Source organism: Acinonyx jubatus, chromosome B2 (genome assembly GCF_027475565.1).
Source record: "Acinonyx jubatus isolate Ajub_Pintada_27869175 chromosome B2, VMU_Ajub_asm_v1.0, whole genome shotgun sequence".
In the NCBI taxonomy this organism is placed as follows: domain Eukaryota; kingdom Metazoa; phylum Chordata; class Mammalia; order Carnivora; family Felidae; genus Acinonyx; species Acinonyx jubatus.
In genome coordinates this window covers 144151563-144171560 of record NC_069385.1, presented here as the reverse complement: position 1 = coordinate 144171560, position 19998 = coordinate 144151563, and the positions used below count along the sequence as shown (strand labels likewise).

The following is a 19998-nucleotide window of genomic DNA, read 5'->3' as shown; positions in this document are numbered from 1 at the left end:
GACGTTGGGGCTCAGTCTCACCAACTGTGAGATCATGACCCTAGCCAAAAGCAAGAGTCAGACGCGTAACCAACTGAGCCACCCAGGTGCCCCGATTTTTTCTTCTTTAAATGCTTATTTGGGTTGACTGTGCCCTGTGCGTGGCTGTAATGGGTCATTAAACTCTGCCAGCTGGCTGAGGGTCACAGGTCTCATAATCCGATGGTAAAACTTCAGCCTGCACTCTGTTACAGGGGTTGACAAGTCCTTGAATCCCACAACCAGCGAAAAATGATTTCACCCAAGGAGGCATCTACAAATGACTTCCACTGTTACTGGTCTCTCTTGACAGCAACATCAGGCGCTTTGTGAACAGACATTCTGACTTCACACAAATAGTTGTGCGCAAGTAGGAGCCCATTATCTTGTTATAATATTCAATTTCCTTCCCGTTCTCTTAATTGAAATGAAGTTGCCCCTGCTGCTTTTGGGCAGTGGAAGCTTGATGAATATTTTAAACTCTCAGCTGCACCAGGAATCGCTTCTTTGTTTTCCCTGCTTTATCTGGTCCTTCTGTGTGTGGGCTATCTCTTGTTTCTGGCCCCAGCATGATGCTGTTAACCACACGCTATCCATCCAGGCCATGTGCAATGGTAGTGTGCTGATTAGCCTCCCCGGATTACTTTGATTTTGAAATTGACTAGTAAAGTCATTTATTCCAAAATGGTAATCAAAAGAATAACATGAATGATTTTCCACTACGGAGGCCTGCTATGTAAATGTTAGCTCGTGGAAGGAGTGAGGCAAGCCATGTGGCTGAATGGGCCTGTTCTTACCTTGTTGACCAAATAATTTCGTAAAAGTCCACCCGTTTCAAATGTAGCTCCAAACCCCCATGGAAAAAACTTTATAGTTCAATTAGCGGGAGATAAATTGCATGATGCCTGTAATCAGAAAAACTGGCATAAATTCAATGTTCAATTACTCCCTCTAACCTCTCCCTATTTCCTGATGTATCCCCTTAAAGCCACTGAGGATTCAAGGATGATAATTTTTAGGGTGAATTAAAAGAAGTCATTTGACGATCTCAGGGCTGATTTTCAGCTGGGGCTTACCATTATGGTTGAGAGCCACAGTAGTTGTTTGGGATTTTCCAACCAGTCACTGCCACTGGTCATTTGTTTCAAAGTATTTTGACTTTTTAACTTGCACATAATGCCACCCGTGATGTGTGTGTGTGTGTGTGTGTGTGTGTGTGTGTGTGTGTGTGTATTCTAACTACCTTACATGTGCACCCAAGTCTACATGCACTTGTGTTGTATGTACCCATGCTTGGCTGGCGGGCACACCTGGGAGCTCTGTTCTGTCCCCAGCACTCACCCATTGCCTCTCACGGTGTTAGTGCCCAGCAGTGTCTTTAGTTGAACAAATGGAAATACGTAATCTCAGTCTCTTTTGTTTCTGTCGTTTGTATATCGCACACCAGCTTGGATTGGTGACATCTTTTTCTAAGTTTTAATTTTACAGAATCATGCCATTGTACGTGTATTTTTGTTCAAAGTGACTTTGGCATATAGGGGATCAGGATTAGAAAGTAAGAGGAGAAGAGACCTTAATGTAGGAGGTCTGTGTCTGGTCAAAAGTAAGGTATTGGTTGGGGCGCCTGGGTGGCTCAGTCCAGCTTCAGCTCAGGTCATGATCTCATTCTCATGAGTTCAGTGCCCCGTGTTGGGCTCTGTGCTGACAGCTCAGAGCCTGGAGCCTGCTTCGGATTCTGTGTCTCCCTCTCTCTCTGACCCTCCCCTGTTCATACTCTGTCTGTCTCTGTCTCTCTCTCTCAAATATAAAAAAAAAACATTAAAAAATAATTCTTTTAAAAAGTAGGGTATTGGTGCCCAAGAGAAATGTTGTTTCCATCGTGGATATTGTGGTTCAGCAGGGGAAGGATAATATCCTGACTCTATTCTTTTCTGATCTGAAGAGAGCGCCATTCATGTTCCCTCTTCCAGGTTGGTGCTGTAGCATTGTCCTTTCCTCACTCATACTTCTCATACATGCTGCGATGATATGTTCACCAACCTGCCTCCTCCACTGGGCTGTGTACCCCTCGAGGACTGGGACCATGCTTATTCACGTTTGAAAATATTCATGTTCAGACATGAATGCCTGGTAACTCACTACAGGAATAAACTTGGGGTGGGGGTATAGCAGCCTAGCAGAGTTGAGGCACAGAATATAGTTGGATTACACACGTCTTTTATTTTAGAATTGCAAAACGAAGCTGTTAAAAAGCTGATAAACTTTGGCACACAGAGTTGCCCGCACACCGTCAGGGAGCTCGAGTCCTCACAGGGCAGCCCTTTCTGTTATTCTGAATGTGACCAGTCCCTTCCTGTGCTGACCCATCGTCCACTTCCTTATAATCTGTGCCCTTTGCTCCTGGCGGACCCATCAGAAGGCTTCTTCTACTTGACAACCCTTTCGATATTTGGAGGTAGATGCTGCCGTTCATCTCAGTCTTTCTCCAGCGAACACATCCTTGGTTCTTTCAGCCATTCTGTAGAGAGGAGGATTTCTGAACCCCCCTCTTTCCACCCTGGTAGGCTTCTACCTATAAACTTTTGGGTGTGCCAGCGGGCCACCTTAATCCGATCTGCCTGGAAGCAAGCACAGGCATCCAGGGTGTGGTTTGACTTGGTGCAGAATTTATTGTGAGATGATTGGACCCCGGGTTTATAATCTGGCCTTGGAAGTGGAACACTTTCAGTAAAGGAAGCGATATGCGAAGTCCAGTTTGTATAATAAATAAAGGGGATCTTTTCTGGTGGAAGGGAATTTTCTGGATGCTTGCCCATGTTTTCCCCTCCTCAGATACTGTGGTGGCCACTGAAACGTGTTGGTGGTCCATCTGCATCTGAAAAACGTATTGTTAGAAAATGTATTGCGTATTTTTACGGAGCAGAAGTTTTGAGACTCAGTATAGGTTATGTGATGTTTAAGTGCTGCTAAAACTTCCATTTGTCTTAACACGAATATCTGTCAGGTCACATCACCTGATCCCTTAAGGCAGGACTCCTTATGTTTTCCTATCAGATTTAATTTTGTCGATCTGTGTGTTAGCCTGCCAGGACCGTTTTGGGTCTTGAATTTGTTATTTATTTATTTATTTATTTATTTATTTATTTATTTATTATCTTTTCCATCATCCCTTGATCTGGACATTTTACACTAGGCTCTCCATATGGTATCCAATTATTTGGGGAAGTTTGCTGAAACAAACAGGGGGTCAGTGAGAGTATCTGCTCTTCTCCAAACTGATACCCGGACACTGGTGAGCATTTTCGGGGGGGGTGTTTCAAAGACATTCTTGAAACCAAGCCAACCATCTTCCACCCCAGAACTTTCCATCTGGATCAGTGTCATCATCCATCTGGGCCTGTACCTGACATCTTAGCACAGTCTTGACTTCTTCCTTCCCCTCGTCAGCACGCTTTCCCAAGTTGTTCGCCATGTTGTGCTGATTTTACTTACTCAGTGTTGGGCAGGCACCCCGATTTCCTTCTCTCCCCCACAATGCTTGTTCAGGTTCTGCTCTGCTCTCCGCAGGCAGTAGTGACCTCCTAACAGGTATCTTTCCTTCTGGGCCTTCTTTCCCCACCGATTTCTGCACTCCATTCCAGTGTCACCACTCTGAAACATGACTTGGCTATACGTGGTTCCCATACCAAAGACCCTCCAGGGGCTCCCTTGTTCCCTGCGTGACAGAGCCCTGGGTCTTCAACACAGCACTCGAATTCATGGTCCGAATCTTCTGCATCATCTCCTTCAACACTCCCCAGACTGGGCTTGATGCTTTCATAGCATCTTGTAATTCGCTCTATGCCCCACACGCTCTCTTGGTTGTTTGTTCTTCGTATGAGATCCTCCCCACTCCTGTTGCCGACCAAACTACTTTTCATCAAAGCTTACTTGTTTTAACATTCAGGGATGCTCCCCAAGCCTTCTTCTGTGACTACAGGAGCCACCTGATCCCTTCCAAGTCTGGTTTATTAGTCTTCACCTGGGTACCTTTGTATAGAACTCTATCCACATTTTATGGCTGTCCCTCACCAGATAATGAGTTTGGCAAATCAGGCTCCATGGCTCACTCATTTTGGTATTATTTGCATTTTGTCTGGTCTTTCATGGATACTCAGTAAATATTTGTTGAGTAAAGTGATGGATGAATGAACCTACTTAAACCCATATAATCATCTTATTCCCCACCCCACATCTTCCCATCATATACACAAAGCTCTGTGGGCTAGTGAATCCATTAATTAGTATGTTGAAATGCAGACACTCTATGTTTGATATTTTTTTCATCTGTCAAACTAGCAACCTGGTTAAAAAAAAAGAAAGAGAAAGAAAAAAAGAAGGAAGGAAAGGAAGAAAGAAAGAAAAAAGGAAGGAGGGAAGGAAGGAAGAAAGAAAATGAAGGAAGAAAAGAATGGAAGGAGGGAGGGAGAGAAAGAAAGAAAGAAAAAGAGGGAGGGAAGAAAGGAAGAAAGAAAAAAGGAAGGAAGGAGGGATGGAAGGAAGAAAGGAAGGAAGAAAAGAATGGAAGGAGGGAGAGAGAAAAGAAAGAAAAAAAGAAGGGAGGGAAGAAAGGAAGGAAGAAAAAAAAGGAAGGAGGGATGGAAGGAAGAAAGGAAGGAAGAAAATGGAGGGAGGGAGAGAGAGAAAGGAAAGAGAAAGAAAGAAGGAGGAGGGAGAGAAGGAAGGAAGAAAGAAAAAAAAGGAAGGAGGGATAGAAAGAAGAAGGAAGAAAGATGTTCTCATTACTGACATGCTAAGTGAACTTGTTTTGGACTTTTTTCCTTTACTGCGTCTTTTCTTAGATGCACAGAAACAATTCTGGAAGGAGTGTACTTCTCATTAAACTGCCTGAGTTGAGAGCTCTTTTCTCATGGCTTTTTCTTTCCAGTAGCTTCAAACAATCGAACCTGAGGTAAAATAGCACAGATTTATTGACTGCTCCCTGCGATACTCCCTGTAAGATGTGCCCCCTGACACTGAGCACTTTATAATCGTGTTGAGAGAAGGAGGTATAAATATGAAAAAGGTAGCGGTAAATTCAGCAAGTGGTCAAGGATAGACTAGCCCAGATGAGAAGCGCCTGGCATTTTTATAGCAGTGATTGAGGCAAACAAAAAGCAAACAGACAACCACACCACATAATCGATGGGCAGAGACTCCAGGTAAAAGGGATAAATTAGCTACGAAGGGACTCAGGCAGCGGTCCAGGAGACAGAACCTCCCTTGATTGTATGTTGAGCTAATTGTGAGGCTGGTGGCGTTAGTCTAGAGATGAGCATCACAGTACAGCTAAATTTAAAAACGACGTCACGTTTGGAATAGTGGCAGACTCTTATCAGAACTTTCCGACGAAATCAGATAGCTGCTACAATCAGATGGGACGCCTTGCCTACTGATTTGGTGTCCCCTGAAAACAAATTAGACCTGGGGGAGGGGGTTGGGGAGGAAAAAGAATTCCACACAGGAAGAGCATGGCATGCTGCCCAGGATAGGTTTTATCCTGTCTTCTGTGCCTCAGGCTGGGAACACGATTCCCCACGCTGCTCCTAGGCAGACACGGAAAAGAAACTTCGCTAGGTTTTCCCGTGGCCAGCAGGAAGTGTAATTTGAAGCAAATAGGGTTTTTTCAAGACCTCCGTTCATTCATTTACCTTTAGGAACTATTTATCGAGCACCGAGTCTCTGGACGGTGGTCTGTTTAGCTCTAGAGGCAATTCCGTGGTCGCTAAAGCAGTGTCACCAATTGACCATCCATCTTCAACACCGCCCCTCACCCCCGCCAATAATCGTTTGCCTCCCGACCGACCGGATAGCGCGTACTATAAACTAAAGAGCGTTGCCTTCGCGAGTGAGAGAAGTGGGTCTGCTCACGCCTTGGGCAACTTATTCAACCATTCTGTTCTCAATTGGAAAATGAAAGGGTCGAACCATTTGCTTTCGACAGTCCTTTGAGGCTCTAAAATATAATGATCTAATTAATTTTGATGGCCTTCTGGCTCGCGCTTTAGTATTTGTGAGTTTGTTTAGTGCCTGGGCGAGCCGACTGAGTTGCCTTTGCGAACTTGCGGTGGGAAACAGAGTTCCGAGATGCTTAAACGAGGAAATAACCCGCTTGTAGGGGAGTTATAAACTTTCACGGCTCGGGTGTTTGAAAACTTAACGAGTTCATATTATGCTGTGGGAGAATAGTTAAAATATTTCCGAGCCTGGTTAATTGAGATGCGGTGCTTTGCTTTTATGGCATTTTATAGGAATACGTTTTTAAACGCGCTGCTTGAGAACATGGATATTACTGATGTTTCAGACATCAGTAATTTGTGACACAGACATAGATCTTTCCATGTATGTTACAGCAAACGAAATTGCTGTATAAAGTTTAAACCATTCCATCAACAAAATTGAGCATTTAAGTAAAAGAAATTTATGTGTGTGTGTATAATTATATATATTGTAATATAATTTTATGTATGCATATATGTAATTACCAAAGTCACATAACAAATATTATCTCAGAGTCGTTTTTGAAAGGGAGTATTTTAATGTTCTCAGTGAATAATTTCTCTCTGCCTGAGAGCTACTGTTGTATCCTGGGAAATATTCAGAGGAGAAGATAAAATTATTTAGATTTGCAGCTTCTTGTCATGGGAGGTGAAGGCCTTTTTTATTATTATTATTAATGTGATGGGAATAGCTTCACCACATCGTGTCTCTGCACAGCATCCTGAGAGCAACCTTTTCCTCGCATAAATAATTACACTTCTGGTTTTTTATAGTGCCTCCTGCCATAACTTCCCTCCCCCTCTCCCCCTCTCCACTGCTTTTCATTCGAGTGAGGAGAACAGCACTCTGTCAGATGAAGGTGTCCCCAGGTAGTGACAAAGGTAGGAATTCGGTGGCAGACGCTTGCCCCAACAAGATCCAGGTCCAAGCTGGGTGGAAAGAAGTGTCTCAGGACTCAGGTGCATGTTCCTTTAAAAATTTTTCAATGTTATATTCATTTTTTGAGAGAGAGAGACAGACAGACAAACAGACACGGAACATGAGCAGGGGAGGGGCAGAGACAGAGGGAGACACAGAACCCAAAGCAGGCTCCAGGCTCTGAGCTGTCAGCACAGAGCCCGATGTGGGGCTAGAAGCCATGGACTGCGAGATCGTGACCTCAGCTGAAGTCAGACGCTTAACCGACTGAGCCGCCCAGGTGCCCCAGCTGCATGTTCTTTTAGCAATAAACTTCTTGCATGGAGAAATTGCAGTGTTTTTGTAGAGAAAAAATTGGCTTCTGGCCTGGTACCTTCTCTTTCCTCAGGGGCCTGCTTCTGCAGCCAGATCCCCACCTGTGTCTCACCAGGGACACCCCACGAATGATGGTACCGAAGGCTGGGCCATCCTCTTGGGTGATATGGGGCGAGCAAGTCAGGCAAGATCCTTGCTCTTAGAGAGTGAGAGCTCTTGCGATGGCACAGCAGGAAACAGATGCAGGAATCAGGCAGGTCAGGGACCAGAGATGGTGTGGAGGGAGCATGGCGGGGGGGGGGGGGGGCGGAGAGCTGTGTCCTGAGGGTGCGTGCTCTCCATGTTCCCTCTTGTGCACCTGGAATTCTCTGAATGGAGGGCACGTCATGGATCCAGTGAAATGTGTCTCCTGGACCCTCTCTTTTCCGGGTCACTTTTGACCCTCAGCAGTGACTTCTTCCCATTTCTCTTGGGTCCCCGGTCCTGGCCCCTACTGTTATTGAATGGAGCATGGCCTGTGCAGAATATTTGGTGATAAGAAGAATAGATTAGGCATAGTCTAATCTAAAAAAATGGAGATGGTTGTAGAGAATTTTTTAAGGACAGGATCCAGTCTTTTTGCAAATCAGTGAATGTTAGGGGTAGCTTTGTAGTGAAAAGTCTATACCCCCCTCATACTTGGTAACTTTTTCTTTGTTTGCTCCCTCCTCAGGACCTTTGCACCAGCCATTCCCTCTGCCTGGAACTTTTTCCCCTCAGATAGCCATTCCTTGTGCTTTTCACGTCTTCATTAAGGTGTTATTTTTTTCAGCGAGGCCCTCCCTGGTAGTCTCTTTAAATTGCACCCTCTGGCAGATACTTCATGGCACTTAGATGACATCATAGTCTTGTTTGATGTGTTTTTGTCTCTCTCTCTCCATCATCCCTCCTCCGTCCAAGCCCCATGAGGGCAAAGATTTCTGCTTTTGTTCATGTCTGCATTCCTGGTGCTTAGAACCACACCTGACACAGAGCAGGTGCCCAGCAAAAATTGTTTAATTCATGAAAGGTTGAAAAATTATTTCTTGGGGCGCCTGGGTGGTTCGGTCAGTTAAGCGTCCAACTTTGGCTCAGGTCACGATCTCATAGTTCATGGGTTTGAGCCCCGAGTCGAGCTCTGTGCTGATGGCTCAGAGCCCGGAGTCTGCTTTGGATTCTGTGTCTCCTTCTCTCTCTGCTCCTCCCCTGCTGGCACGTGTTCTCTCTCTCTCTCTCTCTCTGTCTCTTTCTCAAAAATAAATAAACATTAAAAAATTATTTCTCAAGTGAGATTTAAAACAATCTCACTAGGGCTGTTTGCTTTCAGGACTTAGTGGTTAGGACCGAAGTGGTAATTGTGTTCTGGTCCAGAGAGGAGGGGGAGAGGGAGGCCAGTGGCCAGACCACGGGCCTGTCATAGGGGAAGACGGTGTCACTGGGAGCTGGCTGGCAGCGGGATGTGGGCTCAGCACCCCCGACTTCTCCTGCAGTCCTGAAATTAGTGGCTGTAAGCGTGGATGTGGGGGTTCTTCTCTCTGGTTGTGTGGTCCTAAAGACACACGTATAAAATAACGTAACCGGAAGATATTTACAATTCATCTTCATTTACTGGTTGTTTGACTACATGGTCATTAGTGTTTGAGATTTAAAAAAAAATCGTAGGGGCGCCTGGGTGGCTCAGCCGGTTGAGCGTCCGGCTTCCGCTCAGGTCATGATCTTAAGGTTTGTGAGTTTGAGCCCCACGTCGGGCTCTCTGCTCTCAGCACAGAGCCCACTTCTGATCCTCTGTCCCCCTCTCTCTGTCCCTCCCCTGCTCACTCTCTGTCCCTTTCTCTCTCTCTCTCAAAAATAAAGAAACATTAAAAAAAATCATATTAGAATGCCAGTGTTGTGAGGAAACCAGCTTCTCTATTTGACGAGCTGATTTACTGTGAAAACCTTTTCTCGAAAGATTTAATGGGAATGCGGTAGGCAAAATAATAGCCCCCAAGGAGCCACGTCCTCATGCCCAGGATCTGTGACTGTGTTATGTTATAGGGCAGGGGCGCATTAAGGTTGCTGATCAGCTGACCTTAGAACAGGGCAATGGCCCCGGATTATGCTGGTGGCTCCAGTGTAGTCCTAGGGGTCCTTCAAATGGGAGAGGAGGCGGGAGAGTTGACATGCTAAGAAACCCCAGAAGGATGGAAGGGGGCCCTGTGCCCCAGACCACAGGTGGCCTCTACCAGCTGGAAACAGCAAGAAGACTGATTCTTCCCCAGAACATCCAGGAAGGAAGGCAGTGCTGCTGACACCTGGATTTTAGCTCAGGGAGACGCATGTCAGACTCTGACCTCCCGAACCGCGAGACAATAAATGTGTGTAGTTTTAAGCCACCAAGTTTGCGGTAATTTGTCACAGCCATGATGGGAAACCGGTACAGGGAGAGAGGGGGTGAAAACACGCCTCCGTGTTTCCACCACGTGTCCACTTTGTGATGTTGGGATTTCCAGGGAAAATTAAAAGCCAAACGCAGAACCACAGAGCACTTGAGGAGTCGGTGGCTGCCACGCCTGGCCGTGGCCACGGTGGACCTCGCCCGGGGATTGGGATCCAGGCGCCTCTCTCCTCCACTGCTGCCGTGTGCCTTGTGAGTCATACCCTCGCTTAGGGACAGAGACCAGAAGCTCACAAAGTGAGACCCTCCCTGGGGAGACCCCAGGCGGTGACCCCCGCACCCCGCACCCCAACAGGGCCCAGGCCAGGCGAAGGGGCGTCCGCGCGAAGTGCTGAAAGTGAGTGCACACGGCTGCTCTTGGAATTCTTCATTAGCAGGTGTTTAAAAGTCAGCGCTCTAAAATTACTCACAGAAGCTTATAAATATGAATTTCCTGTAATTCGCATTTTATAAGAACTCCTATCAGCTGTATCACAGCTTGAAAAATACCAAAAACCCATTAGAAAAATCTTTCTGTTTAAAACTAGATTGATCCCACATTTACACGGCAAAAGAAGGCCATTACACGGCAGGCAGTAAAAGCTTCATTTCTGAGAGTTTGAGAAAAAACTCAAAATAATTCACTTCTACCCAGGCCATTTGACAACGCTTAGACTTTTCCTCACAAAATAAAATGAAATCTCACCCCTGCTGCTTAAAATCTCCAATTAATGCTACAAAAAGTGCCTTCATTTGAAAAGCCAATGTGTAAATATCTCCAAGCTGGGTGCAGACATGTCTTCACATTTACTGTAACCTTTTGATCCTGTCTGCAGTAGGAAGAGGTTCCCAGATTCTGAATAGAAGCCAGAATTGAATTTTCACCTAATTATTTACACCCCTTTCTGTTCACCGAGTTCAGTTACTTGAGATGCTGATGATTCCCGTATAATCTGCTGCTATGTGTGTTTAATGGAAATTAAGAAAGAAGCCGGCCAGGATCCCACCTGTGAACTGAGACAGGCGTGTGTTTTTGCACAAATCACAGAAGAGAACGAAGAGGATGGGAGAAAAAGTGAGCAGTGTTCGTTTTTTTTTTTTTCCCCCTTCCTTGAAAGGCTCTTTTGAGATGGAATCAGCAGGGGTCAGAATCACCAACTTTGAACAATTTTTAAGCCGTGAGCAAGTCCCGGTCTCTTAGCTCTTCCTTCCCACCCTGATAGTCAGGTTAATGAGAATTTCTGAGGGGTAAGCCACCCGGCACCTTTGACATGCCCCCTTTGGTTTACCAGATTAAGCGCATTGGGCCACGGTGCGCATTGGGCAGGCAAGGGCAGCTGGAGAGTGGACAGGCGGGGGCGTTTGCAGCCTCTGCTCATAGAAAAGCAGCAGGCCACTTCTGTCGTTCTGCCTTCCTGTCCGGCCTGTTGTGAGGGCAGGAGGCTGGTACCGAGAGAGTTGCCGGGAAGAATCGGGGGCAGGGGCGCCTGGGTGGCTCAGTCCGTTAAGCACCCAAGTCTTGACTTCGCCTCAGGTCGTGATCTCACAGATTCGTGAGTTCGAGCCCCACGTCCGTCTCAGCCCTGACGGTACAGAGCCAGCTTGAGATTGTCTCTCTCTCCCTCTCTCTCTGCCCCTTCTCTGCTCGCTCTCTGTCTCTCTGAAAATAAATAAATAAACTTATACAACTAAAAAATAAATAAATAAAAGAATTTGGGGATGTCATGGTCAGGTTTTGTACAGAGTGGGGAACTCCTGGCAGATGGGACCCGTGGGACCCGTGGGAGGGTCCCCACATCTCTGCTGGACCGTCCGGGCTCATCAGTAGCCTTTCAACGGGTCCAGCTTTATCTTACAACACCCCTCAATGGGAATCCAAGGGGATCGGTCCCTTTCCTTAGGTCCCTTGATGATCCCTGCTCCTCCAATGCTCTGTTCTTGCCTTTTTTTTTTTTTTAAATGTTTATTTGTTTATTTTGAGAGAGAGGGAGAGAGAGAATCCCAAGCAGGCTCCGTGCCAGCTGTCAGCATGGAGTCCTACATGGGGCTCGATCTCATAAACCTTGAGATCGTGACCGGAGCCCAAGCTAAGAGGTGGATGCTTAACCGACTGAGCCTCCCAGGTGCCCCTGTTCTTGCTTTAAATTCCTGCCTGGAATGTCCCAGTGTTCTTTCTCTTCTTTGTAGTCGCATGCTCTGAAAGTCCAAGGGGGGGGGGCAGCCATGTCTCGAAGACCTTGTGACCCTCACCCTCACGGACCTGAACCTTTCGCATTTACTTGCTGACTCACAAACGGGCATCTCATGTGGGGGTTTGCTTTCAAAAAGGAATCTGTGTTATTTATCAGCTAATGAAGTCCATACACAGCGCTGATGTTTCCTGGGCACCCTGCCATCTTCCCTTGGATCTCGTGATGCTCCTGCCTGCTGTCTTCCCCTCTACCTTCGTGTTTCTTCTCAGTCTGAGAAGAAAGCTCAGTCCGCCTCTCTGTCCGCCGTGTAGTGTGGTGTCCCTCGGTGAGGCCAGAGTCTGCATCTTGAGCCTCCGTTTCTTCCTGGCCCTCCAGTCCTGCATCCCAGCTACCTGCTGTATCCCTTCACCGTTGCCACAGGATTTTTGGACTTAGAATCTTCTGAATCAACCGATTCCTTGTGGCTCCCCTTCCAGCTACATCTTCCTTACATGTCCACTGAGGTGGCTTAAGTGAGAAACCCCAGCCTCGCCCTTCGGCTGGCTTTCTTCTTGCTACATCCCGCAGGGCACCGTCTGGTCCATTTCCAACACATATCCTGGAATCTCCTCCATCCTGCCATCACCCTGGGTCATATTCTCTTGACCCGTGAGCAGCCCTGCCTCATATGTTCTCAGCCCCCAGTCTTCTTCCCCTTTATTCTTGAGAGCCACGAGTTGGCGTCTGAAACACAGATAGGATCATGACTGTGTCCTGGGAACTAGTGGCGTCTTGCTCCCCAGAGCTGGGCCCGTGTCTCTTGCATAGTTTGTGAGTCTTGTGGGGTCTGCCCTGGACTTTCAGGGTCCACGCTTGCTTGTGCAGGGGATGGTCCCCCCACTGGGCTTGCAAATGCCTTGCCGGAGCTAGCTAAGCTTGCCGTTTTTCTGTGAAAGCGGCATTAGACCCTCGGTCAGAAATAGTCACCCCAAGTTTTAAGGGTACCATTAACTCTTTGCATACACCCTCATATGGTATGTATTATATAAAATGTTTTTTATTGTGGGGCACCTGGGTGGCTCATTCGGTTAAGTGTCTGACTTCAGCTCAGGTCATGATCTCACAGTTCATGGGTTCGAGCCCTGCGTCAGGCTCTGTGCTGACAGCTCGGAGCTTGGAACCTGCTTCAGATTCTGTGTCTGCCTCTCTCTCTGCCCCTCCCCTGCTGGCACTCAGTCTCTCTCTCTCTCTTTCAAAAATAAATAAACTCTTAAAATTAAAAATATGTTTATCATGAATATGATCTGTTTGAGGCCAGGTCCATGTCTTTTGTTCGTCTTTGTGTCCTGAATGCTAGTCCAGTACCTGCCTGTGTCGCGGCGGGCTGGGGGATGGGATCAATAAAAGTTTGTCAGTCAGTGGGTGTTCACTTCCAGTTAGAATACAGCTCCACAGCTGGGCGAATATTGTGTGTTAAACTTTTAGAAATCCTTATACAATGGGGAACAAATGTGACAAAGAATAAATGCTTATTGGCTACTCTGTGATGAAAACTGTAAGCAAGAGAGAAGGGACCAGCAGGAGGCAGGCATGTGGTTTGAATATCAGGTGCAAATGTTTCACCAATGCGTGCTAGTGGGTAGAGTCGTGCTGCATCGTGACTTGGTGTGATGGGCTGCTTTTACTGTTTTGGGGCTGATGGGAGCACATGATTTCCAAGTGGGAAATGAATTGCCAGGATTGGGGGTGGGGGATATTTATTCACAATGAATTAGGTAGTCAAATTAGAAAAGAACAGGGAGTTTCAGACTTCCCAAAGAGCTGTTGTCTCAGAACATGCATATCCGTGTGTGTGTGTGTGTGTGTGTGTGTGTGTGTGTGTGTGTGAGATCGGATGCATGGGACCCCCTGTCTGAGGCTCTCTTTTGTATACGATATAAATAAATGAGGGGCTGGCCAACGTTAGAGGTTACCTACCATTTAAATGAAGAGTTAAAATCTGACAGGCTGGTGTTGCTGACATGTTGTGAAGGGGAACCAGTTGGTACATTCAGCATGGTTGATGGACTCTGCAGTCAGTTTACCGCTCAGTTTGTAGCGCTCCTTTGTGAACTTCTGTCCGTCGTCAGGTGCACAAGTCTGCACACCCACGTGTGTATGCATGCATCGATGTATACATGCACACTCATCTGTTTGCGTGCATATTTATGCACTTAAGCTGCGTACTCTTCCACATCAGGGACAGACTTGTTCATTTATTTGTGTTTCTTCACCTGTTCTAGACACATCACGTGTAACAAGCTGTTCAGCGCACAGCAGATAATGGAGAATTTCTTACTGACAGTCTGATTATCTTTGTACATCTAATTGAAATGGTGCAAACATTTTGTTCCATTTAATTTTTTTAAGTTTATTTATTTATTTATTTTGAGAGAGAGAGAGAGAGCATGTGCAAGCAGGGGACGGGCAGAGAGAGAGGGAGAGAATCCCAAGCAGGCTCCACATTGTCAGCGCGATGTGGGGCTGGAACTCACGAGCTGTGAGATCACGACCTGAGCCGAAACCAAGAGTCAGATGTTTAACCGACTGAACCGCCCAGGTGTCCCTCAATTTAAAAATTTTTTGAGGGGCGCCTGGGTGGCTTGGTTGGTTAAGCGTCCGACTTCGGCTCAGGTCATGATCTCACGGTCCGTGAGTTTGAGCCCCACGTCGGGCTCTGTGCTGACAGCTCAGAGCCTGGAGCCTGTTTCAGATTCTGTGTCTCCCTCTCTCTCTGCCCCTCCCCTGTTCATTCTCTGTCTCTCTGTGTCTCAAAAATAAATAAATGTTAAAAAAAAATTAAAAAAAAATTTTTTTTTTGAAAGCACCCAGAGTCCCCCAGCAGTGATGCACTTACAAGTTTCTGTTGGGGCATAGACGCAGTGGACACTTATAAACATTTGGGTGTGGTAGGGACCTTCAAATTGGAGGAGGAAACCTGAGGGCAGAAAAGGGCATTTATGACATAGAAGAAAGGTCTTTGTCCCCAGCGGTCTCCGTGCCATCTAGTACATGGCTCCAAGAAGAATATTTCTAAAACACATACCTGCTGGAAATACTTAGACACACGTTTACTTTTTTCTCAGTCTATCTCATGGCTCCGTTAGATGCTAAGGATACAAAGATTAACAGGATGTGGTCCCGTCCCTGAAGATATCCACAATCCGGTGAGCCAGTTAGTCTGCACAGTCTGGGTGGTCAGGGCTCCCTGTGACAGAGGCAGGTCCGGGGTGCTGTGGAGTCACAGAAGAGGAACAGCCAAAGCCAGACCGAGGGAAGTCTTGCGGGAAGCATGGAGAGTCCGGTCGTCGTGAGTGGCTCCCTGCCATCCTTAAGACAGTAGTCCCCAGAGGGGGGCTCACAAGATCTTCACCTTCTGGCTGCATCTGTCGCCTCATTTTCAAGCATCAGCGCCCACTGCACGTGTGGGTACACACGTGTGCACGTGCTTACACACCCACCCACCCAGTGCCTCAGCTAAAGAGAACGGAGGTCATGTTAGTAAACACTCAGGTGTCACTGGCTCCTGTAAAAGAATACTTGACCCCCGACGCCCCCGACGGCTCACCTACAAATCATGCTTCGTCATAACAGAAGCTTTCTTCCTTTTTCGACTTTCGGTGAACACACGGTGGCAAAGCCTGGCCGTGGCCTCCGGAAGGTCCAGTACGGCGTCACCCCACGTGGTGGTGTCTTTGCCTCCTGCGTCACTGAACACTTGTGGGATCTCGGACAGGTTACTGAAATGACCTCTGTGCTGATTGCCTCCAGTATAAAACGAGATGACAGTGGTATCATTATTATCACAGCCCCGTATTAGCTGAGCTAATTTATGCAGAGTGCGCGGTACAAATCAGGCATGGTGCAGCGTCATTTAACTCCTCTGAAATCTCTTAAAAAAATTCTCTCCAACTTTGACAGCCTCTTTGACTCTCCTGCTTCGCCTCTGTGTCCTCCTGCCTTCTCTGTGGGCTGCTCCCCCTTAGTCCGCCTCCCCTTTGCTCGTAGAGTCTCTAGGTTCCTCAGCTGACCTCCCAGACGGACACACTGATCTGCCCCCCGGGCTCTCCTGCCCCCGGCTGTCCCCCAGCACAGCTCACATCCCAGCTGCTTCCAGAGTGTTCTTTCTAAAACGCAGATCCTGGCAGCCTCCTCGTCTGCTTAAAACCCTGCCAGGGGCCCCCCTTGACAGGACGGAGCCCCTCTCCCTGGCTCACAAAACCTCTTCCCCCGCGGGCTTCAGCCGACCCTGCACGACTTCTGTCTTGACGTTTCTGGCACGTCGCCTGCAGGCATTTGTCACAGCTCCTCAAAGGAAGCCGACCCGGTGGGCTCTGTACCTTGCGTGCGCCTCTCCTTGAGTGTTCGATGACTCTGTCCTCTGGCACACCACTGTCCCGCGTGGATGTCCATCAGATCCCCAGGGCACCTGGTGTGTGGTTTGCATGTGCTGGGGCGAGGGCTGTCTTCTTCCCTGCTACCTCGGCGCCTGAAGGACAGCCACAGCAGTGGGTGCAGAGTTGGTGCTCAGACAGTGGACAAGTGAGTGAACGGATGCCCCCTCGGAAGGGCTCATGGACTGCAGAGCCATTCCCAGGGGACTCTGGCGATGCCCATCCCGTCGCTGCCCTCTGCCCTTCAGGGAGAGACCTTGCCACAGTCTTTCTCCTTCTCTTTGCTGAGAGGGCCGGTGGGAACCCGCATGCTGTGTGGGCATCTACAGATGATCCAGACTGTCTCCATCCTCTGTGTTAAGAGGAACGTAAGGGGTGAGGTCAGGATCACTTGGCACATCAGACAGAGCCACGTCCCACTTTTATTTCCCACCGGCCGGAAAGCTCGGTACAGTGAAGCTTAAGAACAGCTTTCACTCTTAAACTCCCTCAGATGAATAGTAGTTGAACCGTTTCCTCTCTGTCACTTTTGCTCTCCTTTTGTGAGTGCTGGGGTGATGGTTACCTAAGCGCATATGGTGGGCAATGATAGCCGCACATCCTCAGGCACAGCGTGATTTATGAAAAAGGCTGGTTGGGGGAGCCTGTGTGGTTCAGTTGGTCTTGATTTTGGCTCAGTGCGTGATCTTGGGTTCATGGGATCAAGTCCCACATTGGGCTCTCTGCTGATAGTGTGGAACCTGCCTGGGATTCTCTCTTTCCCTCTCCCTCTCCACACCTCCCCTGCTCATGCATGTCTCTGCCTCTGTCTCTCTCTCTCTCTCAAAATAAATAAATACTCATTTAAGAAAACAAAACAAAACAAAAAAAACCTGGTTGGCGTGATTCCTTATGCAGTACAATTTATAGCTTCCTTTTGCAACTTGATAAATTCAGGGAAGTTCATCTGATGTGCAACAGATTTACGTAGATGATTTATTCAGTGCAAGTATTTCTTTCTTTATGCATTTATTTCCTCAGTTAATTAATTAGACAGTGTGTTCCATCTCCGACAATTCAGTGACCTTTCCAAAGTTAAGGTAAAATTGTTGCAACCTGCATGAATGTTGTAAAGTATCTAAGTTGGGAAAGAGAGGGCGAGCTGTGCAGGTGCCGAGTCAGCCCCGCCCACGTGTGCACACGACGGCTGGTCTGCCTCTGCTTCCTTGGCCTGTGGTTCCCTCTTCTGGCTTTGAAATTTGTTTATTTATTTTGAGAGAGAGAGAGAGAGCCAGAGAGAGACAGTGAACAGGGGAGAGGGGCAGAGAGGGAGAGGGAGAGGGAGAGAGAATCCCAAGCAGGCTCCACTGTCAGCAGAGAGCCCAATGTGGGGCTCGATCCCATGAACTGTGAGATCGTGACCTGAGCCGAAATCGAGAGTCAGATGCTCAAACAACTGGGTCACCCAGGCACCCTCATCTTCTGGCTTTAAAACGTGCCTCTTACATTGTCTGTAAGAACATTTAAACGTAAAGTTGGACTGTTGAACCTTTTTTTGAAAAGCATTCAGAATGAAGTCAATCCAACTAGACACAGTTTCAATATTATGAGCTCCCTCTTTATTTAAAAGCTTTTTTCCAATGTTCTCTAACAGAGGTTTGCCAGATTCCATTTAAACCCAGCTGTGGGAATCATCAATGTGTGCTAAATTCATTTGGCCACTGACTTTTCAAAAAGAAATATGTTGATTTTTTTTTTTTTGATGTATATACATAGGAGTACTCCTGGGAAAATACACACTTTCATCATTACCTTTTTTTTTTCCATAAAGTGTCAGCTTCCTGTCCCCCCCCCCACCAAAGGAACATATATTCCAATAAGCAAACATGATTGGAAATAAAAATAGCTTTGATGATGATGGACCTTTGTGACTTCGCTGTTGAAACAGGTGTTTAGTATTTTGATTGTTTTCATTTCGTAGTCTTGCGTTATTCTGTTGCTTGATGGGCTAGTTATACACTGCTATAGCTATAGCTCAAACTTGTTATGCTCTCCTTATTTTTAACTCTCCTTCCAGTGAAAAAGAATATATATATCATCATAGGAACATCTAAGGAAAACAGATGGTTTTTCACAATTTCTTGACTCTGAAATTAAATCTCCTGCTTTTCACTTTGGAGCTAAGAATGAAATTGTTACAAATGTTGTCATATGGGTATCCGTGCCTGTAATGGTCCTACCCCAGGTGAGTGTTTTTATCAGCACCAGATTTCTGGTACCATCAGGTATTAAACCTGTGGTTATTTTGGCAAATTAGGACTTTGATGGAAGGGTTCCAACAGTTAAGTCAGGAAAATACATGGTTTTACTCCACATGGAAGAAGAATTATCCTGAAAGATGGCTGGAAGATTCAATAATAGGTTAAGATTTTTTTTTTTTAAAGTTTTGAGAGGGAGAGAGAGCGTGAGCAGAGGAGGGGCAGAGAGAGAGAGGGAGATACAGAATCCCAAGGAGGCTTTGAGCGGTCAGCACAGAGCCCGATGCGGGGCTTGAACGCATGAACCGTGAGATCAGGACCTGAGCCGAAATCAAGAGTCAGACTTAAGCGACTGAGCCACCCAGGCGCCTCAGATTAAGATGTTTAAAAGAAAAGCTCACAGAGAGAGTCTTCAGCTTTCCGTCCATGAAGGTGAAAGCAGATGAAACTTCTTTCTTTCTCCAAACTGCCTGCAGGGCCACACATCAGACTCAAACTCATGCTTTGCGTTCTATGCCTGAATTGCCAACACTTTTAAATCGACACCCCTCAGTTCCCTTTTGTTCCTGCAAGGGTTAATGGCTTACACCTTCCTCCAGGTCTGATTTATTCTCCAAAGAGTATTCTCCCTCTCATTTGTTTTCCCAGAATGGTCTCAGGAGCACTCCCCTTCCCCCCTCAGGCCCCGCCTCCCCCCCCCCCCCCCCCCCAGGCCTCTATTTCCGTTCTTGACTTTTGCATTTGTTTCTCCTCCTCTGTCACTTACAAGGCAGCCTGGACATTCAAAATTAAAACAGCTCTCCACTGTGACTCCTAAAACATTTGTTCCGGGTTGGTCCAGTGGGTGTGATTTGCAGTTGATGACCTTCATGGTGGCAATGCTTCTTCCCAAGGTGGGTGTCATTTACAAGGCACCGTGATGGGTGACACTTGGGCCTTGGGCCTGGCTCTGAGCAGCCTTGGGCAAGTTATTATTTAAACCTCAGGTTCCTTACCCATAAAGTAGCATAAAAGTGCTTACTTCACAGGGTGGTTGTGAGGAATGTGCTCCGCGTAGTTAGGCGTTCAGAACAGCCAGGTCCCTTGCCCTAGTCCTGGCTCCATATTGAGCTCTGTGTGCAACCCAACCTTGTGTTGTGAGTATGGGAGGCGTGAAGTGAGTTTGAAACCCTCTCCTCTGGGTGACAGTAATTGCCTATCGTGTGGTACTGTTAGGATAGGGAGTGAAAGTGTGAAACGTTCAGAGAGGGGGAAGACTTCTGGGGAGGTGGCCGTTGACTTCCGTCTTGAAGGGAAGGGTGGGCAGGCAGTGTGGCCGTGCAGAGGTGATGTGAACAGAGGTGTAGAGGTGAAGAGGAGATGGGGTGCTTCAGGTGGGGACAGGGGCAGAAAGGATGGGGAGCCCAGAGCCACGAAGGCTCTTCTGGGGGTGG

The 19998-nt window shown here is 47.2% G+C and overlaps 1 protein-coding gene across 3 annotated transcripts in view; it reads left to right on the top strand.

Moving 5' to 3' along the window:
• DCDC2 (doublecortin domain containing 2) overlaps window positions 1-19998 on the top strand; it is a 168174-nt gene that overhangs the window by 101976 nt on the left and 46200 nt on the right. The window contains exon 9 of one of the 3 annotated variants that reach the window (XM_053223207.1): window positions 9801-9937. The exons of the other annotated variants lie outside the window; for them this stretch is intronic. Coding sequence (XP_053079182.1) covers window positions 9801-9937 — 137 coding nt within the window. The remainder of the gene's footprint in view (window positions 1-9800; window positions 9938-19998) is intronic. 3 annotated transcript variants of the gene reach the window in all.